The following is a 19,265-nucleotide window of genomic DNA, read 5'->3' on the forward strand; positions in this document are numbered from 1 at the left end:
AATTAGTGTATAAACATTTATTTTCTCATTAGATGCAGTAATGCTGGTTGATATTTTATAGAGAACTTTTAACAATAAATGAAAGGAATATGTATTGCTAACAAGAATATGGCTGAAAATATGGTTAGCTGCAGTGAGTTTTGCTGAATTTAAGACATATTCCAGTGAGACAAATTATCCAATATGTCCTCATTTTAAGTGTACACACAACAGATATCAGCTATCGAAGATTAGAAGCTATCTAAGATTTTATTTCCCACAATATAGCTTTGCTAAATCTATCACAAAAACAGCAATGTGCAAATATATTAAGGTTGTGTGCATATTCACTTTATTCATGACAGTCATCATAAGATAGTCATGTGAATTTCTATGCAAACAGACTGACACTGAAAATAAAATAACAATGTAGGCCTTTGTGGAAAATGCATTTATGTTTTATAAACTCCCATCCATCTGTCACAGTCTTTTGCTTTTGTGTTTGAACATTCTTCCTACTGACACATTTAACAAACTGACAAAGTTTCTTCATAAGAAAACATTGTTTTTGTTGAAATATTTTAAACACCAAAGATTTCGCTTAAAAACACATATAACAAGTATTAAATGTACTATTTGTGTTAACATCAACACAATTATGGCCCATACACAATGTCAAATTAGATTAAAACCTGTCTGCAGTCACGTAAAAACAATGAAACAAGTAACAAGCAACAAGTACTTCCGGTCATGTTCGGTTGAGAATTTCGCAAAAAAGGATCAGTAATTTGTGCGTGCGTGTGATAACATTTTGCAAACGCTTGTATATTTTTCACAATGTTATTGCAAAATCTGGAAATCTAAGCAATATTACCCTCACTTTTTCCATTTCCAAACCACTTCCTCCTTAGTTGCAGGTTGGTGTTGTCTATCTCCAGCAGTCATTAGCTGTGGGGGAAACTCTGGTCTCAGTCCATCTTTTTCTACATCCATCACAAGAACACACAGGTAAACCACCAGTCCAACACACCCAGGAATACATTTTCAAATGCTAATCAACTAACATGCATATTTTAGGCCTACAGAAGGAAATAGTATTACCTGAAAGGCCACCGCCAGGATTTGAACCTACCTTCATGCTGTGAGGCAGCAGTGCTACCAAAATCGCTACCATGCAGACTGAAGAAAGAATTTTTGATGTCCTACCACAGGATTACTTTTATTTTGAAAAACGTGTCAGTAACAAACCGGATGAACTATGTGCAGTGCGATAGGACGACAAAAATAAGATAGACCATCCTTCCCTCTGCGATCACAGCCACTGGTTGGTTTCGTCTTGTTTTTGCGGAAGTGTTGATGTTTTTGATCGAGCTGCACTATCTCACTCAGTGTCATGTGGCATGAAAAGTGAACCATAAACAGGATGGTGACACTAATATATCTAGTAGTCTACAGATAATTGTTTATACATATAATCAACTTAAACAGCTCAAAAGTACACGCACAATGACTTATTTGGTGTCTTGATTTTTATATGTTAGTTCAAAAACTGTAAAAATAACCCTTCTGGTCGTTTTGTTAGTTAAAATCTTTTATATGATCATCACACAGTGTCATGATTTCAGTGTGTTGTTTTCCTTTTCTCTAAACAAATGGCTACCTTCCTTAAGTTATAATCTTACAACATCCATCTCAGCCTGTACTTTTTATTTTGTCTTTATGGGTTTCCATTCACACTGGCCCACGCCCGTGCATATATGAGGAAAATGTTGATTATGCAATCACTCCGCAGGGCAAAACACAAGGCTGTTGATAACTGGTGCTAAAGAAAAACAGCTGGGGTGTTCCAAAAAGGCTTTTCCTACCACATGTGTCGCGTTACTAAACACAAAATGTATGTGAATAATATTTTTCCCTGCATTCCTGTCATTTGGTTAAGCAAGCATGCGCACTAGAGAACTAGCTTTGGCCTTATTTGGATATGTTAATAAGTGGCTTCCTTCAACCAATCAAAAGCTGGGTTGATTGCACGTGACAGAAAAAGAGCGCTTAGGAGGCGGGGTCAGGTGCGGGGCTTCATTTAAAAGCAACGGAGAAGACACAACGCATTCAGTGTAGGGAGAAGCAGGGAGTCACTATGAGGGGGAACTTTGTTACTATGAAACTTAGGAATATTTACAATATATTGTAAAAATTATCAAAATCCATCGTAAATCATTAACCTGCCCCAAGGTTTCGAGGCTTTTAGCTTAGTTTTCCCGGAATGGGCTTCTATACTCACTATTCTTACACTTTTTTGAAAGAATGTGTGAGACAGTTAGCCAGCTAGCTAGCTAGCTGAGGGGTGAGACAGGCGGCAGGAGAACAAAAGATTTTTTTTGCGTTTTGGCCGGTTGTACTGACACCAAGTCCATGCAGAACGTGTCATTACCATCACAATGCCCGTTTTACTTTTTCTGATAGACACGTCCGCTTCAATGAACCAGCGCACCCATCTGGGCACTACCTATCTGGACATAGCAAAAGGCGCTGTTGAGACTTTTATGAAGGTACTGTGACCACGGGACACATTCATGTTGGGAGATCCCAAACGGGATTCTAGTTCGGATTATCGTTGTGCTGTTGCAAGTTCGCCTTGTCAAGCCGAGATCTCCCAGTAACCGTAAATCATTCTCTATTTTCCACAGCTCAGAGGGAGAGATCCGGCGAGCCGAGGGGACCGGTACATGCTGGTAAATTTTGAAGATGCTCCGTTCGGGATCAAGGTAGAATCTGCTTTCGGGTCATGTCCAGCTTTACATTGCGCAGATTGACTGTCCTCCATCTCCCCGCCGCCTTGTGATCAATTGTTGTAGAGAAAATCTCCAGGAGGAGCTTTCATACCCCTTTTAAAACATGGCCGACATTTTATTTCAGTGCGAGCAGCAAGGAACTCTGGGTGTTATTTATACAGAGAGGTGATATGAGAGAGGGAGGGAGGTGGAGGAGGAGGGGTGACGGACAACTAGACTACTTTAGCAGAGAGAAAATTGCCGCTTTTGTCCCGAACACGCTGCGACCGTGCCACATCGTCATGTGTGATCCGAGCTGGTGTCACACCAGCAGCAGAGAGGATCCAGGCTGCGGCGCTGATCTTCATCCCAGCTAAATATCATCATACTTCCACATTAAAGCTGGAAATAAGTTATTTAAAGTAGTTTAGTGACCAGAACAGTAGCTTTTATGAATCACGTGCTTTGTTTTGTCCATAAAGGCTGGGTGGAAGGAGAGCCACGCCACATTCATGACAGAGCTGAGGAACCTCCAAGCTACTGGACTCACCACTGTTGGACAGTCCCTGAGGACATCTTTTGATTTACTCAATCTCAATAGATTAGTGACTGGCATAGACAACTATGGACAGGTATGTAGTCCCCTGGAAATGTACTAAACGCACCCACAACAACCCCACTCCCCTGCCCCAGTCCTACAAGCATCTACTACCCAAACACACCCCTGCAGTCACACACAAACATAACTACCAAAGAAGCAGGGACCGATTATAAGTCCAGTGTTTCATGCTATAATTTTAAAATGTCTTTTTAGTCATAAAACTTAGATGCAGGTTGCAAAGAGGCTAATCTCATATGCACCAGATTATATTTCTGAAACAAAATCTAGCATAAGCCCATCTACTTCAGGACCACGGGGCCCCGGAAGAACGAGAAAATGAGTACAAGTCAATGAGGCTAAAAATGCTATTTTCTGATCCCGTATGGTTTTCACAAGACATCCGTGAAATTTAACATTTTGATGCCAAGAAAGCTCTTATTTTCAAACGAGGGCGAAAGTTATTTTAGGTCTTGTGTGAAACGTTCAGGACTACAAGTACGCATTACGAATTGACATCGAACCAGACATGAACAGAAAAAATGGCTGTACGTTCTGCGAATGTCAAATCCTTCTTTCAGGAGGAAAGAACTACTATAAATCTGGCCATGTGAGAAGTAGCAGCTACGCTAGGGGAGAGGATATTCTGTGATGACATCATATACGATATGCGGTGTACTGACGTCTGATCTGTAGTCCTAGTATTTACGATAAATCTCAAAACACGTGACAGGCGTGATCCAAACACATCAATACTTTTCATTGAAATACAACATATGTGCGATCCAGGGCGTAAAGCAAAGCGGATTAGAAAATAGCTCTTTAAGTCCCGTGGACTTGCGTTCTTTTTTTGTTTTGTTCTTCCGGGAACCCATGAGCCGACCGGAAAACTTAGACTCCATGTTGTTCTAAAAGTTAATATCTTCTGGCACATGGATGCTGAACTGCTATCAATTTGGAGAATTATTAGACTGAATCCAATTTAAAATAGCAGAAAACAAGTTTCATAATGAGTGTTAAATGCTTTAACACAGATGAGAGCTTGTTCTAGTTTTTATATTTAGGAAAATCTACAGTTTCACCTAAAAGTCAGCAACACAAGCCAAGATAAGTTTCACTGAAACATCAGGGTAATTAAGATTTTTCTAAAGAGAAAATAAAACAATATTGAGAAATAACAAGTTTTCGTTTATGAATGTGTGAAAACGTTCCAAGTAGAACGGACAAAAACCAGTTTCCAGTATGTTGGTTTCACTCTAAACTCACCAAGCCCACGACACCTGCAGGCAATTCAGCGTTTCAGGCAATGTGCCCGATGACATCATCGATTTAGTTAGTTTATGATTTGGCTGTAGCTGCTCAAAGTGAAGCCATGTGGGGGGGGTGGGGGTGAAGTGTAGACAGCTGTTTTAAAGCTTATCTGAAACGTGTCAAAGTCTCCATTCATCACAGTTCCCACCATTTAGTAAGATGGAACTGAGGATTTGCTTTTATGTTTTCTCTGGAAGGAGGAACAGAAAAATCTGTTTAGAGAAGAAGTCCTTATTTGTGTTAACCTTCACGTTGTCCACGGTATAGCTAGCTTACGCGGTAAGTTTCACGCCTGGTGCTGGAACTCAGTCTGGGCTTTTCTTTGGAAGCGTAGCGGACTAAACCACTTCCTGTGTGATAATTGGAAGATCCCCTTCACTTAAGGGAATGCAAACACACCACATGTATAATGCATGCTGCACACACACACACGGCTGAAGCCAAGGTCAGGGTTAGTGTGTTCTCCTAATGACTGGTGTGTTGATTTGACAATAATTATAATTTAATAACCAGCTTTGTCGTTTCTGAGCAGCTGGTTGGTTACACTTACCAGGAACCAGGTTACCTATTATGTCCTCTCAGGAAATATGACGGGGCTGTAATTACACCTGAACTCAGCTTTGTATTATAAACAATGCTGTTTATGTTTCTGGAGGACAAATAATTCCTCAGCAGCACAAGTTTTCTACTCTCTGGTTGTAGGCAGCTATTAGTGTTTTTAAATTGGAGGCGGACTGATAAAATGAGCCGATATATAAAATTTCTTCCATATTGGCCAAAATTATTTTTAAAGGCGGATTTAACTTAAATACTACACAATACTATACTGAAGAAAGGACCCCAACACACCATGTTTTTTATGTTGAGTGTTTTATATTTGAAGCTCAATAAATATTAAAAGATATATCGACTTATTTAATTTATATTACACACAGTGAGTGTTCGGTTGTCTTTCACAACCAATGTGCTGCTAACACACACACACATATACAGTATATACATATATGTATATACATATATGTGTATATACATGTGTATTTACACACACACATATATATATATATATATATATATATATATATATATATATATATATATATATATATATATATATATATATATATATATATATATATATATATATATATATATATATATATATATATATATATACACACACACATATATATATATACACACATATATACACACACACACACACACATCGGCCTTAATAATCGGCTTTAGATATCGGCAACAAAAATTCTTTAAAAATCGGTATCGGCACCAGCCTTAAAAAAATACATATTGGTTGGCCTGATCCAAATTGGATCAGTACCAACACAGTTGTTACCTTTACTTTTTATTTCTTTGCTGAGGTTCATCTTCTCCTGGATTATAGATGTTCAGAGTGCTGTGGAGCAAGAAAGTGAGACGGCAGATTTCAGCCTGTGGGGACGCTACAATGTCCCTACAGTGTCTCCGTCTATAGCAGAGGGCTGCAACCTGCAGTTCTAGAGCCACAGGTGGCTTTTAGTAACTTTGTCTAGAAACTAACTCGTATTAGTAATTATAGATAGATATAATGAAAAGTTCATATTTAAGCAGCTTTATGGCTGTTTTCATGGAATTGTTGAAAAATGACACAAAAGTCCCTTAAAAATCCATTCTTTACAAGTTTTATTAACATTTTAAAACTTATCACTGGTAGTTTTTCCAGAAAGAAAAAAACTGCTTTTGCCTTTTTCACTTAAAATAAAGAACTTTACCCCAGTGGCCCTAATCCTCTTCTGTAGTTATTTATCAAAAATGATCAATAGTAATTGTAACAAGGTCCTGTAATGATTTTGACCGAACTGAGAGGAAAAATGTCTCCCTGGATGGAAAAGGCAGCAGACTGCTGGTCTACAGTAACAAAGAGCCTTCCAAGCATATGAGATGACTCTCCCCCGGGAGATTAAGAGGGGCAAGTGAGGTAAAGGGGGAGACAGCCGGGGAGGTATTCCTGACCCTCATCAGTCCAATCAGAAGGGTAAGGTGAGAGCACATGTTCATAAACGCTAGTTTAATAATTGGATGGCAAACATGTAACCCACAATAACATAAAATCATTCACCTTAACCGATGAAGACTAGAGTGGAGGTTCCTGTTCTGAGAGGACACGACACATGGAGATCAAACACCGTCTGGCCATTCGGCCCGACCACAAACTCATCAGCATGCCGAGAAAGTTCTCGCTATGAAAGGATTTTAGTGATGGAGGAGAGCCAAAAAAAGAGGTTGTCATGGTAACCTACAGAAGAGCAGATCATCTCCTGCTCCGTTCAGATGCGCATCACTTCTGTCCTTCTGAGGGGGGAGGGAAACTTTAGTGGAAGTACACAAACCAGACGTGGATGGAGTTTCTGTTTCTTAGCGCCTGTTTTAAACTCGTCCCCTCTAAATGATCCGTTTGTGTTTATGCCTTTAACACACCCATATAGCTGTATAGCTTAGCTTGTTTGTTAGCACTGCTCTTCACTGTAGCCACAGCTGCCCTGGGGCACACTGACAGAGGCGGATCTACGGTACACAGGCGCCACCGGTCCCTCCAACCACCACCAGCAGGTAAGGTGGGTTAAGTGTCTTTCCCAAGGGCACAAAGACGGCAACAAACTGAGCGGCGTTCGAACCTGCAACCTTCCGATTACGAGGCGAGCACTTGGCTCCTGTGCCACTGTCGCCTCATAATAATTTACATTTATTATGTATCTAACTAACTCTGAATATCCTCCTTTTTGAAGGGAAGGAATCCTTTTTTCCTTGAACCGGCCATCATCATCGCCATCAGCGACGGCAACAAGTTGACCAGCAGCAACTCTGTGCAAGACGAGGTGAGTGGCGAACCGGCCCGGTGTTCTGATGGCGTCTGATGCTAACTTTAATCACAGACTGCTAACGGTTAGGTTAAAAGTAGGGATGTCCCAATCCGATCACATGGTCGGAAATCGGCCCCGATCACGTGGTTTCAGACTGATCGGGACTCAGGCTTTACTTCCCGATCCAAGCCCCGATCCGGACTCGGATACTGGGTTCAAATTACAGGAGAGCAACTTGGTTCTCCTAAAGGTTGTCAGGCTCCCCTGATGCCCTTAACATACACACCCAGAAGGAGCACAAAAGAGATCCGGTTTCTACCCATATTAGATTATTTATGTGGACTCAGCGTAGCGGGGATTCTTTTGAGCAGAGACGCAGAGAGCGGCAGGCAGACCGCTGATTATTCATGAACTCCAGCTGCGTTCTGCACACGGCCACAGTAACATTTTCTAAGTTTCTAAGTGGCGTCACCAAAAAAATATATAATTAACACACAGTCATTCGTGTCCGTTCATTTTCTCTCTGGTAAGTTCTGTCTGGATTTGAGCATGACGTGTGGACGCGCTGCAGCGCTCGTCACTGGTGCAGCCGGGCAGCGCGGCGCACACTCTGCTTTTTTGCGGTCAATAGATCAATTTGATCTGCTGGTTAAAAAGTTACTTGTGAGGTGAAAAAGAAGGAAGCAGGCAGGAGATTTTTCTGGAGGACTGGGAGATGCAGGAAGATCAGAGACAGACAGGACAGGAAGACAGGAAAATAAAAACCAAGAAAACAAAACAAAGTTCTTAATAAATAAAATGTAGGTAGACTGATCCCACTACACGTTTGTACCTGTATAAAGCAATAATTTATCAGCATGTAGTTTTTATGTATTTGATAAAATTCAGATCATCTTCTAAACTCCATCCCATGCCCAGGGACGTAGCTAAGCATTTTGGGGGCCGAGGCCAAATAGACCCCTGCCAGGTATTTTAAGTTGAAGTACGATCTGTTTTTATATTAGACTTTTTATATTTGCAATTAAGCCCAAAAGGGAAGAATTTCTTATTTATTGATTGTTTAAGCTACCTCACAGAAGTGATCTGTTGTTAAAAATTAAAATAAAAAGGTAATTAAATAAAAAATGAGGAACATTCTGGAACTGTTTCTTCCTTTTCTTATTTTTTTATGTATCAAAAGTATCGGATCGGGTTTCGGTATTGGCAGATTCTCAAAATCAAATGAGTCGGACTCGAGGGCAAAAAAACCTGATCGGGACATCCCTAGTTTAAAGTTCCATGTAAGGTTTAAAAGATGTTTAATTTCACAGTGCTGTTGGTTTTATTGCATTTAATTAGCAGTTTTGTAGACATTTTTAACTAATGGCAGGCTTGAGTTTATACTTGAAAATAAAAAGTCACAACTTTGTGTGTGTCCGCCCGTAGCTCCACCTACCCCTGACCACCCCGCTGCCGGGCAGCGAGCTGACCAAGGAGCCCTTCCGCTGGGACCAGCGTCTCTTTGCTTTGGTGCTGCGTATCCCTGGCAACGCCTCGGTAGAGACTGAACCCCTCGGTGGCGTCCCACCGGATGATTCGCCGATCACACCCATGTGTGAGGTCACTGGAGGTTGTTTTTTTTTTCTTTTCCCAATTCCTCTTTAAATGTGTTTATGTAGAAACTCTCTGTTCATTCTACACCTGTTGAAGTCACAACCACTACATCATAGCCAGATGTACTTTCTATCTTATAAACAGATGAGTGATCATTGTAGAGAAACATCAGACATGTTTGAGTAGCGAGTCTAAATGCTAGAGCTGAGCCTTGTGGGGCGTGTTGGCACAGGCAGCAACTTCTTCCACCAGCTGTTGATTGAACAACAAACAGCAGATGAGTCATTTGTCAGAACAACATGGTAAAAGGATCACATTCTTCTGGGTGGAAATAGCATTTTTCTTTTTGCAGCATGTTAAAATCATAACAGTAGACACGGTAAAGAGTTGTCGAACCAGTCAGAGATGCAAAATTGTCTAGTTCACTGTTCAAAGCCTCTCATCAGAACAGCCATCTGGAACGTTCACAAAGGTCTAATTAATGTCCTCCAATTAAAGTTGGTCCATAACAAGTCTTATGGTAAATGGTAAATGGCCTGTATTTGATATAGCGCCTTCTAGAGTTCTGGAACCCCCCAAGGCTCTTTACAACACAATCAGTCATTCACCCATTCACACACACATTCACACACTGGTGGTGATGAGCTACAATGTAGCCACAGCTGCCCTGGGGCGCACTGACAGAGGCGAGGCTGCCGAGCACTGGCGCCATCGGTCCCTCCGACCACCACCAGCAGGCAACGTGGGTTAAGTGTCTTGCCCAAGGACACAGCGGCAGACTGAGCGGGGCTCGAACCTGCAACCTTCCGATTACGAGGCGAGCACTTAACTCCTGTGCCACCGTCGCCCCACAAGCCATCATAACAAACCGCTAAAACCTTTTAAGTGTCCTTTTGATGCGTCTCTTAACATCGTAACCTCCATTAGCGTCCTCATTTTAGCTTCAAACCAACCCTGATGTGAACTTTTGGTCAACATCGTTGAGCTCACCTACCTCCAGAGATGCGGATATCGTGCATACGGACATTGTGATGTTGATGCTGAAACAACATCGTGCTGCTCTAATTGGATGGCTGTTGACGTTAGCTAACGCCAACACAGTATTACAGATGCTAGGTTAAAGTCCCATTAGTCATCACTAACTAACTAAAACTTTATTTATATAGCGCCTTCACATGGCCCAAGGACCAAACAAAGCGCTGCACAGCAGAAATAAACATATAAAAAAAAAACATTTAAAAACCAACAAAAACATGCAGATAAAATCTAGGTGGGGCAGCAAAAAGTGCAAAGCCATCCGTTAACGGGACTCTTCTTGAATTAAAGCTAAGGAATAAAAGTGTGTTTTCAGCTGGCTCTTAAACTTGCCGAGCGTGGTGGCCTGTTTAACCCATGTCGGTAGCTCATTCCAGAGCCTCGGCCCCAGCACCGAGAAAGCACGACCCCCTCGAGATTGTAGTCTGTTTAGGAACGACCAACAGTCCTTGTTGTGCTGACCGAAGGTTCCTTGCGGGAACATAAGGATGGATCAGATTCGCCAGATAACGTGGAGCCAACTCATTTAAGCATTTAAAAACAAACACCAGAACTTTAAACGAAATTCTAAAAGAGACTGGAAGCCAGTGTAGGGATGCCAAGACACACTGGTTCATCTGACCCATCCCCATGCGGAGCGGTGAGCTGCAGCTGAGGCTGCGCTCGGGAACTATTTGGTGGTTGAGCGCCCCAATCCAACCCCTAAAGCTGAGTGCCAAGCAGGGAGGCATTGGGCCCCAGTCTTTGGTATGACCCAAGCTTGTAGGTAACAAATGTGGCTGCTACGGGCTGAGCTTTGCCTCGTTCTAGAATGTTGATAATAACGCCCTAGTTGGTTGAAGTGGAAAGTCAGCCATGCTGGTCCTGGTTCTGCTGGAGTTGATCTTAAAGGACCACACACACACACACACACGCACGCGCACGCACGCACACACGCACGCACGCACACATGCACACACACACACACACACAGAGCAGACTCGTCTTCCTGTTGTTCCCCAGTGCTGCTAGCAGCTGACAGGAAGAACCCACCAGAACGATGCTGAAGGCGGTTTAAGATGAACACGAGCTCTCACACAGTCAGGCAGCTGAATACAGAACATGACATAGCTCCATTGTCAGCGCTGGTCCTCAGTTACATTCCTGCTGATGGCAGATCTGACACAAAGCCACGGCCCATTGAAAGGAGATGTGAATGGGTTCACAGCGGGGTCACTGAAGGTCAAGTGGGAGGCTCCATGTAGCTGGAACTTGGATTAATCAGACAGTCTGTATCTCTAGCATGACGGATGCTGTGGCTAATGTGTTAGGACATGCTTTCTGCTGACATGCTTCATGCAGTTCTAACATTTACGTGTGTGTGTGTGTTTTGCAGGACGTTCCTACAGCGTTTTCTCCCAGCGCATGTTAAATCAGTGTTTGGAGTCTCTGGTGCAGAAGATCCAGAGTGGAGTGGTGATAAACTTTGAGAAGACGGGGCCTGACCCGCCTCCACTCGAAGGTAAGTGAGTCTGCTCCCACGCTGCCTCTGTCTAAAGCCGGGCGTACACTGTGCGACTTTTTCACTTTTTTGAGCAGATTTTCCACTCGTGCGAGAATCCACAAGATCGGGGCGAGTTTTGCGCCGAGCGGTCGTGTAGTGTACAGGGGGTTACGAGAGGAGATTAACACCACGTGACCAGCTACCGATCAGCAATCGTGAGCTCGCACGGACTTCTGGTGTGTTTTGCTCGTCCCTCGTGAGGGTATCGCACTGCTGAAGCGGCGCTGCGAGCAGCTGCGACCCAAAAAGTATCAGAACCGCTCACGGCGCAATCATGCATCAACACCGCTCACCCGCTATTTCCCTAATAACACACTTTGTTCGTTTTTATTTCTACACGTTTTTTTTACTCACAAAGATTGTCAAGAAAGCGTGTTTGTCGTGTTCATGTCAAATTAAAATGATCACAAAACACAGATTTACTTTCTTTATTTCGTTTTCCTCATCCAACCCCCATAAATCCCTGTGTGTCCTCCTGCAGCACTCCCGAAGGACAACAGGCAAAACAAGACAAAAAAGTCTGACGTAAAAACGGCTATTTTTAGCACATTTTTAGGGCCGACGTGTTGCTACCAGACGTACAGTGTGAGCAGTCAGGTCGCATCCGAGAACTGGGACGTGCAGTGTGAGCACATGACTCGTGAGATCTGCCCTGCGAGGAAGTCGTACAGTTTGAGCTGAAGCTGAGTGCTACGAGTGAAAAAGTCGCACAGTGTCCGCCCGGCTTAACGAGGAGCTCTTCTCCCACTTCAGGCTTTCATCCCGTCTGAACTTCACTTCTCTTTGGTTGAACCCAGCTGGTGAACACGTGCGCTTGTATCTAAACGTCCTCTTTATGCTCCTGAGCAGACGCTCCAGCCGAGGCGCTGAAGTCCGGCCCCCAGCCCTGGCATTGCTGTCACAAGCTGATCTACGTCCGACCCAATCTGAAGACGGGCGTTCCCATCGGCCACTGGCCCATCCCAGAGGCCTTCTGGCCTGACCAGAACTCTCCAACACTAGTAAAACACACACAGACGCAGCTTGTTTGTGTACGTTTCTATAATCTAACCTCCTCTCTGACTTCACCCACTCAGCCCCCCCGCTCAGCCCACCCACAGGTACGGTTCTCCTGCGTGGACGCTGAGCCCATGGTGATAGACAAGGTTCCCTTCGATAAATACGAACTGGAGCCTTCGCCGCTGACGCAGTACATTCTGGAGAGGAAGTCCCCTCACACCTGCTGGCAGGTACGCCTCCCATCAGGGCTCAGTCTGGATTTCACCTGAACCTGAAGTCGGGACAAGTCTAACCCTGCTTTGGCGCTTTGTTCTGCAGAACATTTCTGCTCCTGTTTTCTTGTATTTTATGCGTCTGTTAGCTGAGGTGACACATTTACAGTCACTTTTATTTAGCTGCACTGTTCCCATGGCGACGATGCAGATGACAAGAATCAGACTTGAACCACGGCTTATTTTTATTGGTCTAAGAGATTTGTGTTGGCTGCATCTGGATCACCGTGACTTGTTGGCGATGCCTTTCAGCGGCACGCTGAAGTCTAGGGGGCCATTTCTTATCGTGATGATGTGTCTGAGCTATTTATAGCCGTTGTTTTGGTGAAACAGCTCATCGTCACGCCAGATTAAACATTTATTTTGATCACTTGATGAAAAAGGGTGATTTATTTTGTTTTTTCTGCCTGAAGAAACCTTTTGTGCGTCCTTTAGGTGTTTGTGAGTAACAGTGCCAAGTACAGCGACCTGGGTCAACCTTTCGGGTACCTGAAGGCCAGCACAGCTCTCAACTGTGTCAACTTGTTCGTGATGCCCTACAACTACCCCGTTCTTCTGCCTCTTCTGGGTACCGCTCCACTCACCTTCTGCCACGCTGTCGCTCTCTCACAGAAACAGTTCACTATTCTAGATTTTAACGTCATAATTTACCGTCTTGTGATTCTCTGATTGCATTTTTTTGTTTTGCAGATGACTTGATAAAAGTGCACAAGTTCAAGCCGACCCTGAAGTGGCGCCAGTCCTTTGAGAACTACCTGAAGACCATGCCTCCTTATTATATTGGGGTCCGTGGACTCAGCCGTGCTAATCTGCTCTTCCTTTATTTGAAGGAGTGTTTATAAAACATCACATTTCCTCCACAGTCGCTCAGGAAGGCTCTGAGGATCATGGGAGCTCCGAACCTGCTGGCTGATAACATGGAGTACGGGCTGAGCTACAGCGTTGTTTCCTATCTGAAGAAGCTCAGTCAGCAGGTTTGTTTCCCTGTTTAAATAACTGTTATTAAAATGTTGTCGTGGTTGGTTTTAGCCTTTTAACACCTCGTTTCCTCACATTTCCAGACAAAAATCGAGTACGACCGTCTGATTGTCTCCATTGGTAAGAAACCCCCCCCAGAGCCAGGCATCAAGGTCCGCTGGCGAGGTGGGGGCGTCTCTTTAGCTCAGCGCAGGGACTTCATCCAGCAGCTGCAGAGTCTTTCAGGAGAGGCGCCAGCTCTGCCCGTAGAGCTCAACCCCAAAGAGTTCCAGGGATTCCACCTGGCGCTGCTCAACAAGGTAGGAGTTCGTCTGATTGGCTCATCGATCTGGTGTAGCGCTGAAGGCTGCTTGTGGGTGGGTGTCGGGTACCATCAGCAGGGGCGTGTCCAGGGAGTGGCCTGGGGTAGCACATGCCACCCTTAGAATCTGATTGGCCACCCCAGGTGCCACCACACTAAGTTCCAGTTTAAATTGACTTTACATTGTCGACAAAAGGCTTGAGTTGTAAACTCCAAAAATAGTGTGTGTTAGCGTGCACCTTTAACATTGTCTTCTAGCCCAGGCATACAGAACATTTCTGTAGTATTAATATTATTTATTATTTTTTCATATTCACATAAATAGTATTTAGAGTCCCACTCAACTCCACCTGGTGGCAATAATGCAACAGGAAGTGACTTGCTAACCACCACAAAACTAGAAGATGAATAGAAAAAAATGGTGATTGTGCAATGTGAAACTCCAAAATTCACTAGAAAGTAAATAAATAAATAAACTTAAATGACTTGATTATTATTATTATTCTGAGCTACTACAGCAATCAATTTCCCTCTGGGATTAATAAAGTATTTTTGAATTGAATTTCAATTGAAATGATTTGTGTAAATAAATAAATAAGCATAACCATTGGTGCCACCCATGCATAAACAAGTGCCCCACATGGGCCACCCCATTTTAAAAGTCCTGGTCACGGCTCTGACCAGCAGCTAAATCGTAGATCAGCTGTAGTCGTTTTTGTGTTTAGTTAAGCCAGTCGCAGCCATCTTGAACAGATGTAGCTGGTTTTACAGTCATTGAGAGTTTTATAAAAAAAAAAAAGAAAACAGCATTAGCTACTGTAGCTGGAGGGTGTGTGAGCCGGTGCAGGTTTAGTGGTACGGCGTTGTTTGTTTTTAGAATATTTGTGCACTTTCATCCTTCTCAGAGCAATTGTAGCGATGTTATTTCAGCCTTTTCAGGTTCGGTATAAGTTTTTAAGCTTGGTTTATGCTTGACGCGTCTGCGAGGTTCACACGGCTCCGCGCGGAAAAGTTGCGTCATTTTAACAACCGCGCCCCTCCACCGCACCTCCGCACGGCCCAAACTTTCCGCACCGCGCACCTAGGAAATTTTCTAACCACGCGGACGGTTGGACGTGGAAAAACATGGTGTACTGGCAAGAACTAGAATGGCAGAGGTTCCTAAATACAGACATTTGTATGATTCAGCTCTCAGAGATCACCGTGATCAACATGTTGTTAATAATTCTTGGAGAGAAATAGCTCGCACTGTCGGAAAAGACGAGGACGCTGTTAAAAATGCTGGAATGCCGTGTTCTAAACAACAATAATTTTTACTTCTACTACGGTGTAGTGTTGGATGCATGCCATAGAGCTCTATGCTGCCCCCTACAGTTTGGGAGAATATTGGCTCACCGCAGAGACGAGCCGCATGAACCATAAACGCTGCAAGTTGTGAAGCGCGTTCCATCCGCGAGCCGCATCACCAAGCGGAAAGTAAATGCGTCAAGCATAAACACACCGATGTTTGTAAGGTGGTCTTTAAGTTCTCTGGGTTGGGTCCCTGAAATCTGCAGAGAGGAGGGTGGATCTCAGATGTTTGCATGTTTTTGTGAGCTTGTGTGGAAGTTTCTTCTCACATCCTCTGTTTTACCTTCTGCTCTCAGGGCTTGAAGCCGCAGAGCTTCAGGAATCCCTACGACATCCCTCGGAGCCACCTCCTCGACCAGCTTAGCCGAATGAGGAGAAACCTGCTCAACACCAGCGTCTGCACTCTAAGAGGACAGGACTCTGGTAAGAAGGCTCTCTGCACCTCACTTATTTTTGCTATTTTCTGAAAAACAAAAAGTCACTAGCGATCGTTGATGCCACGTGTCCAGACCAGCTCCACAGTGTGCCAATCGCCCAGATGGGAAACTACCAAGACTTCCTCAAAGCTGCCCCCCAGCCACTTCGAGATGCAGATCCTGAGCAGCCCAAACGTTTGCACACGTTCGGAAACCCCTTTAAACTGGACAAGAAGGTACGTCCTGCCTATTCGCCTGGAATAAAGTGGATGTTTGGATCCAGAAAGGTGATGCTGACCCGATTTTTCACACAGGGAATGATGATCGATGAGGCGGACGAGTTTGTGACCGGTCCTCAGAACAAAGGCAAGCGACCTGGAGACAACAACATCAACATGCCGGGTGGGGGTCCAAAGAGACGTCGCTGCATGTCCCCTCTGCTGCGTCTGGGCCGGGCCTACACCCCTCCGGTATCGCCCTCTGCCAGTCCCCGGCACTCATCAGGTAGGACCAGAATCTACCCTGACGACTTCCAGAAGTAGACCACAGAAATTAAACCATCTCTCCAATCCCTTGCTTTATAGAAACGGACATAAATGACGGTTCTCCTGACCTGATCATTAACCACCTAAACCAGAACCACTATGGGTCAGACAGCAGCTCTGACTTGGAGATGGACCTCCACACAGGACCAGCAGACCTTCAGGAGAACCACACTTCTGATGAGGCTCAGGTCCTTCGGCACATGGACGACGATGAGGAGGAGGAGGAGAGCGGGCAGCAGCGTGCTGGCGAGCTGCTGCCCAGCCTCGAGGGAGGGGTGGAAAGGGCTCTGATAGAGGACCCGCCCCCCCGCTTCCTCTCACCATCCGCCCTGAAGAAGCACATTCACACCGAGACGACAAAAGTCAACAACGAGCTGAGGACACTCATCACCAAGGAGATCAGGAAACCTGGCAGACGTGTGTAGACCAGAGACTTCTGTTAATCTGATGTTTGAGTCACTTCCTGGGAGATTAAATAATCCTGAAACTCTGACCTGTACAAGCTGATGTTTGTTCCTTCTGCTTGGTTTGTTTCAGACTACGAGAAGATATTTCTTCTCCTGAAGCAAATCCAGGGAACTCTGGACACGCGGCTCATCTTCCTCCAAAACATCATCAAAGAGGCGGCCAGGTACTCGGAATTCTTATTTGCTGTGATTTTATGAGCTACGAGCAAAAAGATTGGGGGGGGGGGTGTTACAGAAGGTGAGTTCAGAACATCGAGGCTTTCCTGATAAATCTCTGCTTGACATGGCGCACCTGTTTACTTTGTCGGCTCCACGAACGATGCTCGGGTGGATTCAGTCCTCTCTAATTCAAGCGAGGCGCGGCAAGCGAGGCTCACGCACTTCCGGAGGCAGCCCCCGTTAATCGATGCTAGATAAATGATAAAGGGAAAGGCTGAGCCTCGTTCTTCTCCCAGACTGAGAGATATTTATTCATGCCTACGAGGACCACAAAGTTATCAGAACTAAAATAGAGACCGCCAGTTGCCTGATTATAACCGTGTAGCTGGCGCTATTTAGTTAGCATTCAGTGTTTACGTGTTTCCATGGCAATGCCGGAAGTCCGCTTCAGCTCTGTTTCTCTGCATATTTTATTTAAAAAGCAAGTCAACCCCTACCAGAGTCTAACTCCACTCCCACTTCCTGTTTGAAAAATGCAACAAATGCTGTTGCCTAGCAGACCGAGAGGGTGGAGCCGCTAACAAATACACACACACACACACACGACATTGTGACATCATGATGTACCATCTAACATCATAGTGCACCTCTTAGCCAATAGCGACGGCAGATTTAAATTCAAATGCAGTGCAGAATTTTTACCTGACGACGGTGCATCGCTGATAGTTTTAGGCAGAATATTTAAATTTTAACTGCGATGCACTAAAGTGCAAAACCATTGACTACACGTGTGTGCAGCACGATTAGACATGCATTTATATAGTTTATTGGAAAAAAATGTTGATTTGGAGTAACTTGCTCTTTAAAGAGCAAGTTACTCCAAATCAACATTTTTTTTGCTGATAAACTATATAAATGAGTGTGATTGTGCTGCACACACGTGTAGTCAATGGTTTTGCTCTTTAGTGCATCGCAGTTAAAATTTAAATATTCTGCCTAAAACTATCAGCGATGCACCGTCGTCAGGTAAAAACAAGAATGTGGTCATAGACACTGATAAATGATGCTTTAGTTTATGTAAAATAAATAAATGATTTTCATAATTGGAGTCACAGAGCAGGACTGAAGAGCTAACCGCTAGTCGAAGCAGCGTTTAATGACTCCAGTCATGGAGGTTCGTGAATCTGCAAACCGTCACACATTTTCCATCTTTAAGGACTCCTCCTACATGTTTGTCCCTCCCTCCTACGGAGCTGGAGCGCGTCAGACGCTAAAGCCTAGATTATACTTCTCTGTCTGCGTTGTTATGGAGATACGAAACACGCGGGCTCTCTGGCAAGCTCGCAGAGGATGACGTATTTAATGTCTATGGCCATCGCCTCGTCAAAAAATAAAACGATATCTAGCTGCAAACATGGAACAGATTGAACAACGCGTCGTGGAAAAGTCAGAATATATGAAAGTTTATTCACCCGTGACTGAAGGAGGACTTTTGTTTTTCCTCTCTTCAAAGGTTCAAGAAACGCGTTCTGATTGAGCAGCTGGAGAACTTCCTTGAGGAAATCCACAACAGATCTAATAACATGAACCACGTGGACTCGCTCTGAGACCGGCTGAGCCCAAACCCGCCCCCGTCCCCCGTAAAGCCCAAACACGAAGTTCCCTTGAGGAGACAGAATCCAGCCCAGGAGCCACGGCCACTTCAGCCAGCCCGCCAACATTTAAGGTGGCCGCGTTGGTCCAGGCTGACCCATCACCAAAGGCAGATCTGACCCTGGAGGATGGTTCAGATGGCTGCGAGAATGAACAGGAAGTGGTGACTGCTGCGGGTGAAGCCTATGCAACCAGATGTTCTGTTGGACGTTTGACTGCAGCTGCTGCCTGAGCCTCTCCTCGCTAACTCACGTGGTCACAGTTTTCTTTTACTTAAACGAGTATCTCCTAAACGGAGAGAGGACGAAACTCTCGTGGAGAGGACCAGAGGGCAGCTGCAGCCTGAAAACTTTAGTTTTTGTGACCACGTGTTCGGGAGAATAAGAGTTCAGTCTGAGAGGTGTGTGCTTGTTTTCTGATAACTCGGGGTCGAAAAG

The 19,265-nt window shown here is 44.3% G+C and overlaps 1 protein-coding gene across 2 annotated transcripts; it reads left to right on the forward strand.

Annotated features, from left to right (window-relative positions):
- The first annotated feature begins 2,190 nt into the window (after window positions 1-2,190).
- Window positions 2,191-18,996, forward strand: ints6 (integrator complex subunit 6). 2 transcript variants are annotated; one of them, XM_015965921.3, is made up of 18 exons: window positions 2,191-2,528; window positions 2,667-2,744; window positions 3,233-3,382; window positions 7,443-7,532; window positions 8,943-9,126; window positions 11,521-11,646; window positions 12,538-12,689; window positions 12,765-12,917; window positions 13,395-13,527; window positions 13,650-13,744; window positions 13,823-13,933; window positions 14,021-14,236; window positions 15,885-16,011; window positions 16,098-16,240; window positions 16,319-16,508; window positions 16,589-16,966; window positions 17,087-17,180; window positions 18,689-18,996. In XM_015965921.3, exons 1-18 carry the CDS (start codon window positions 2,418-2,420, stop codon window positions 18,780-18,782), a joined length of 2,625 nt encoding a protein of 874 aa, XP_015821407.1. In that variant the 5' UTR covers window positions 2,191-2,417; the 3' UTR covers window positions 18,783-18,996. The 2 variants fall into 2 exon arrangements, with proteins under 2 accessions (XP_015821407.1, XP_070400580.1); XM_070544479.1 differs by lacking the exons at window positions 12,538-12,689; window positions 12,765-12,917; window positions 13,395-13,527; ... (7 more) ...; window positions 17,087-17,180; window positions 18,689-18,996 and adding an exon at window positions 12,170-12,509.
- The last annotated feature ends 269 nt before the right edge of the window (window positions 18,997-19,265 follow it).

Source organism: Nothobranchius furzeri, chromosome 14 (assembly GCF_043380555.1).
Source record: "Nothobranchius furzeri strain GRZ-AD chromosome 14, NfurGRZ-RIMD1, whole genome shotgun sequence".
Lineage (NCBI taxonomy): Eukaryota > Metazoa > Chordata > Actinopteri > Cyprinodontiformes > Nothobranchiidae > Nothobranchius > Nothobranchius furzeri.

What these genes read in the sequence shown, in the direction of transcription:
- ints6 (XM_015965921.3), top strand. Translation starts at nt 2,418, where the DNA reads ATGCCCGTTTTACTTTTTCTGATAGACACGTCCGCTTCAATGAACCAG. An exon ending in CATGTGTGAGGTCACTGGAG is followed by an intron (nt 9,127 to 11,520) that starts GTTGTTTTTTTT and finishes TGTGTTTTGCAG; the next exon opens with GACGTTCCTACAGCGTTTTC. An exon ending in TGAAGAAGCTCAGTCAGCAG is followed by an intron (nt 13,934 to 14,020) that starts GTTTGTTTCCCT and finishes TCACATTTCCAG; the next exon opens with ACAAAAATCGAGTACGACCG.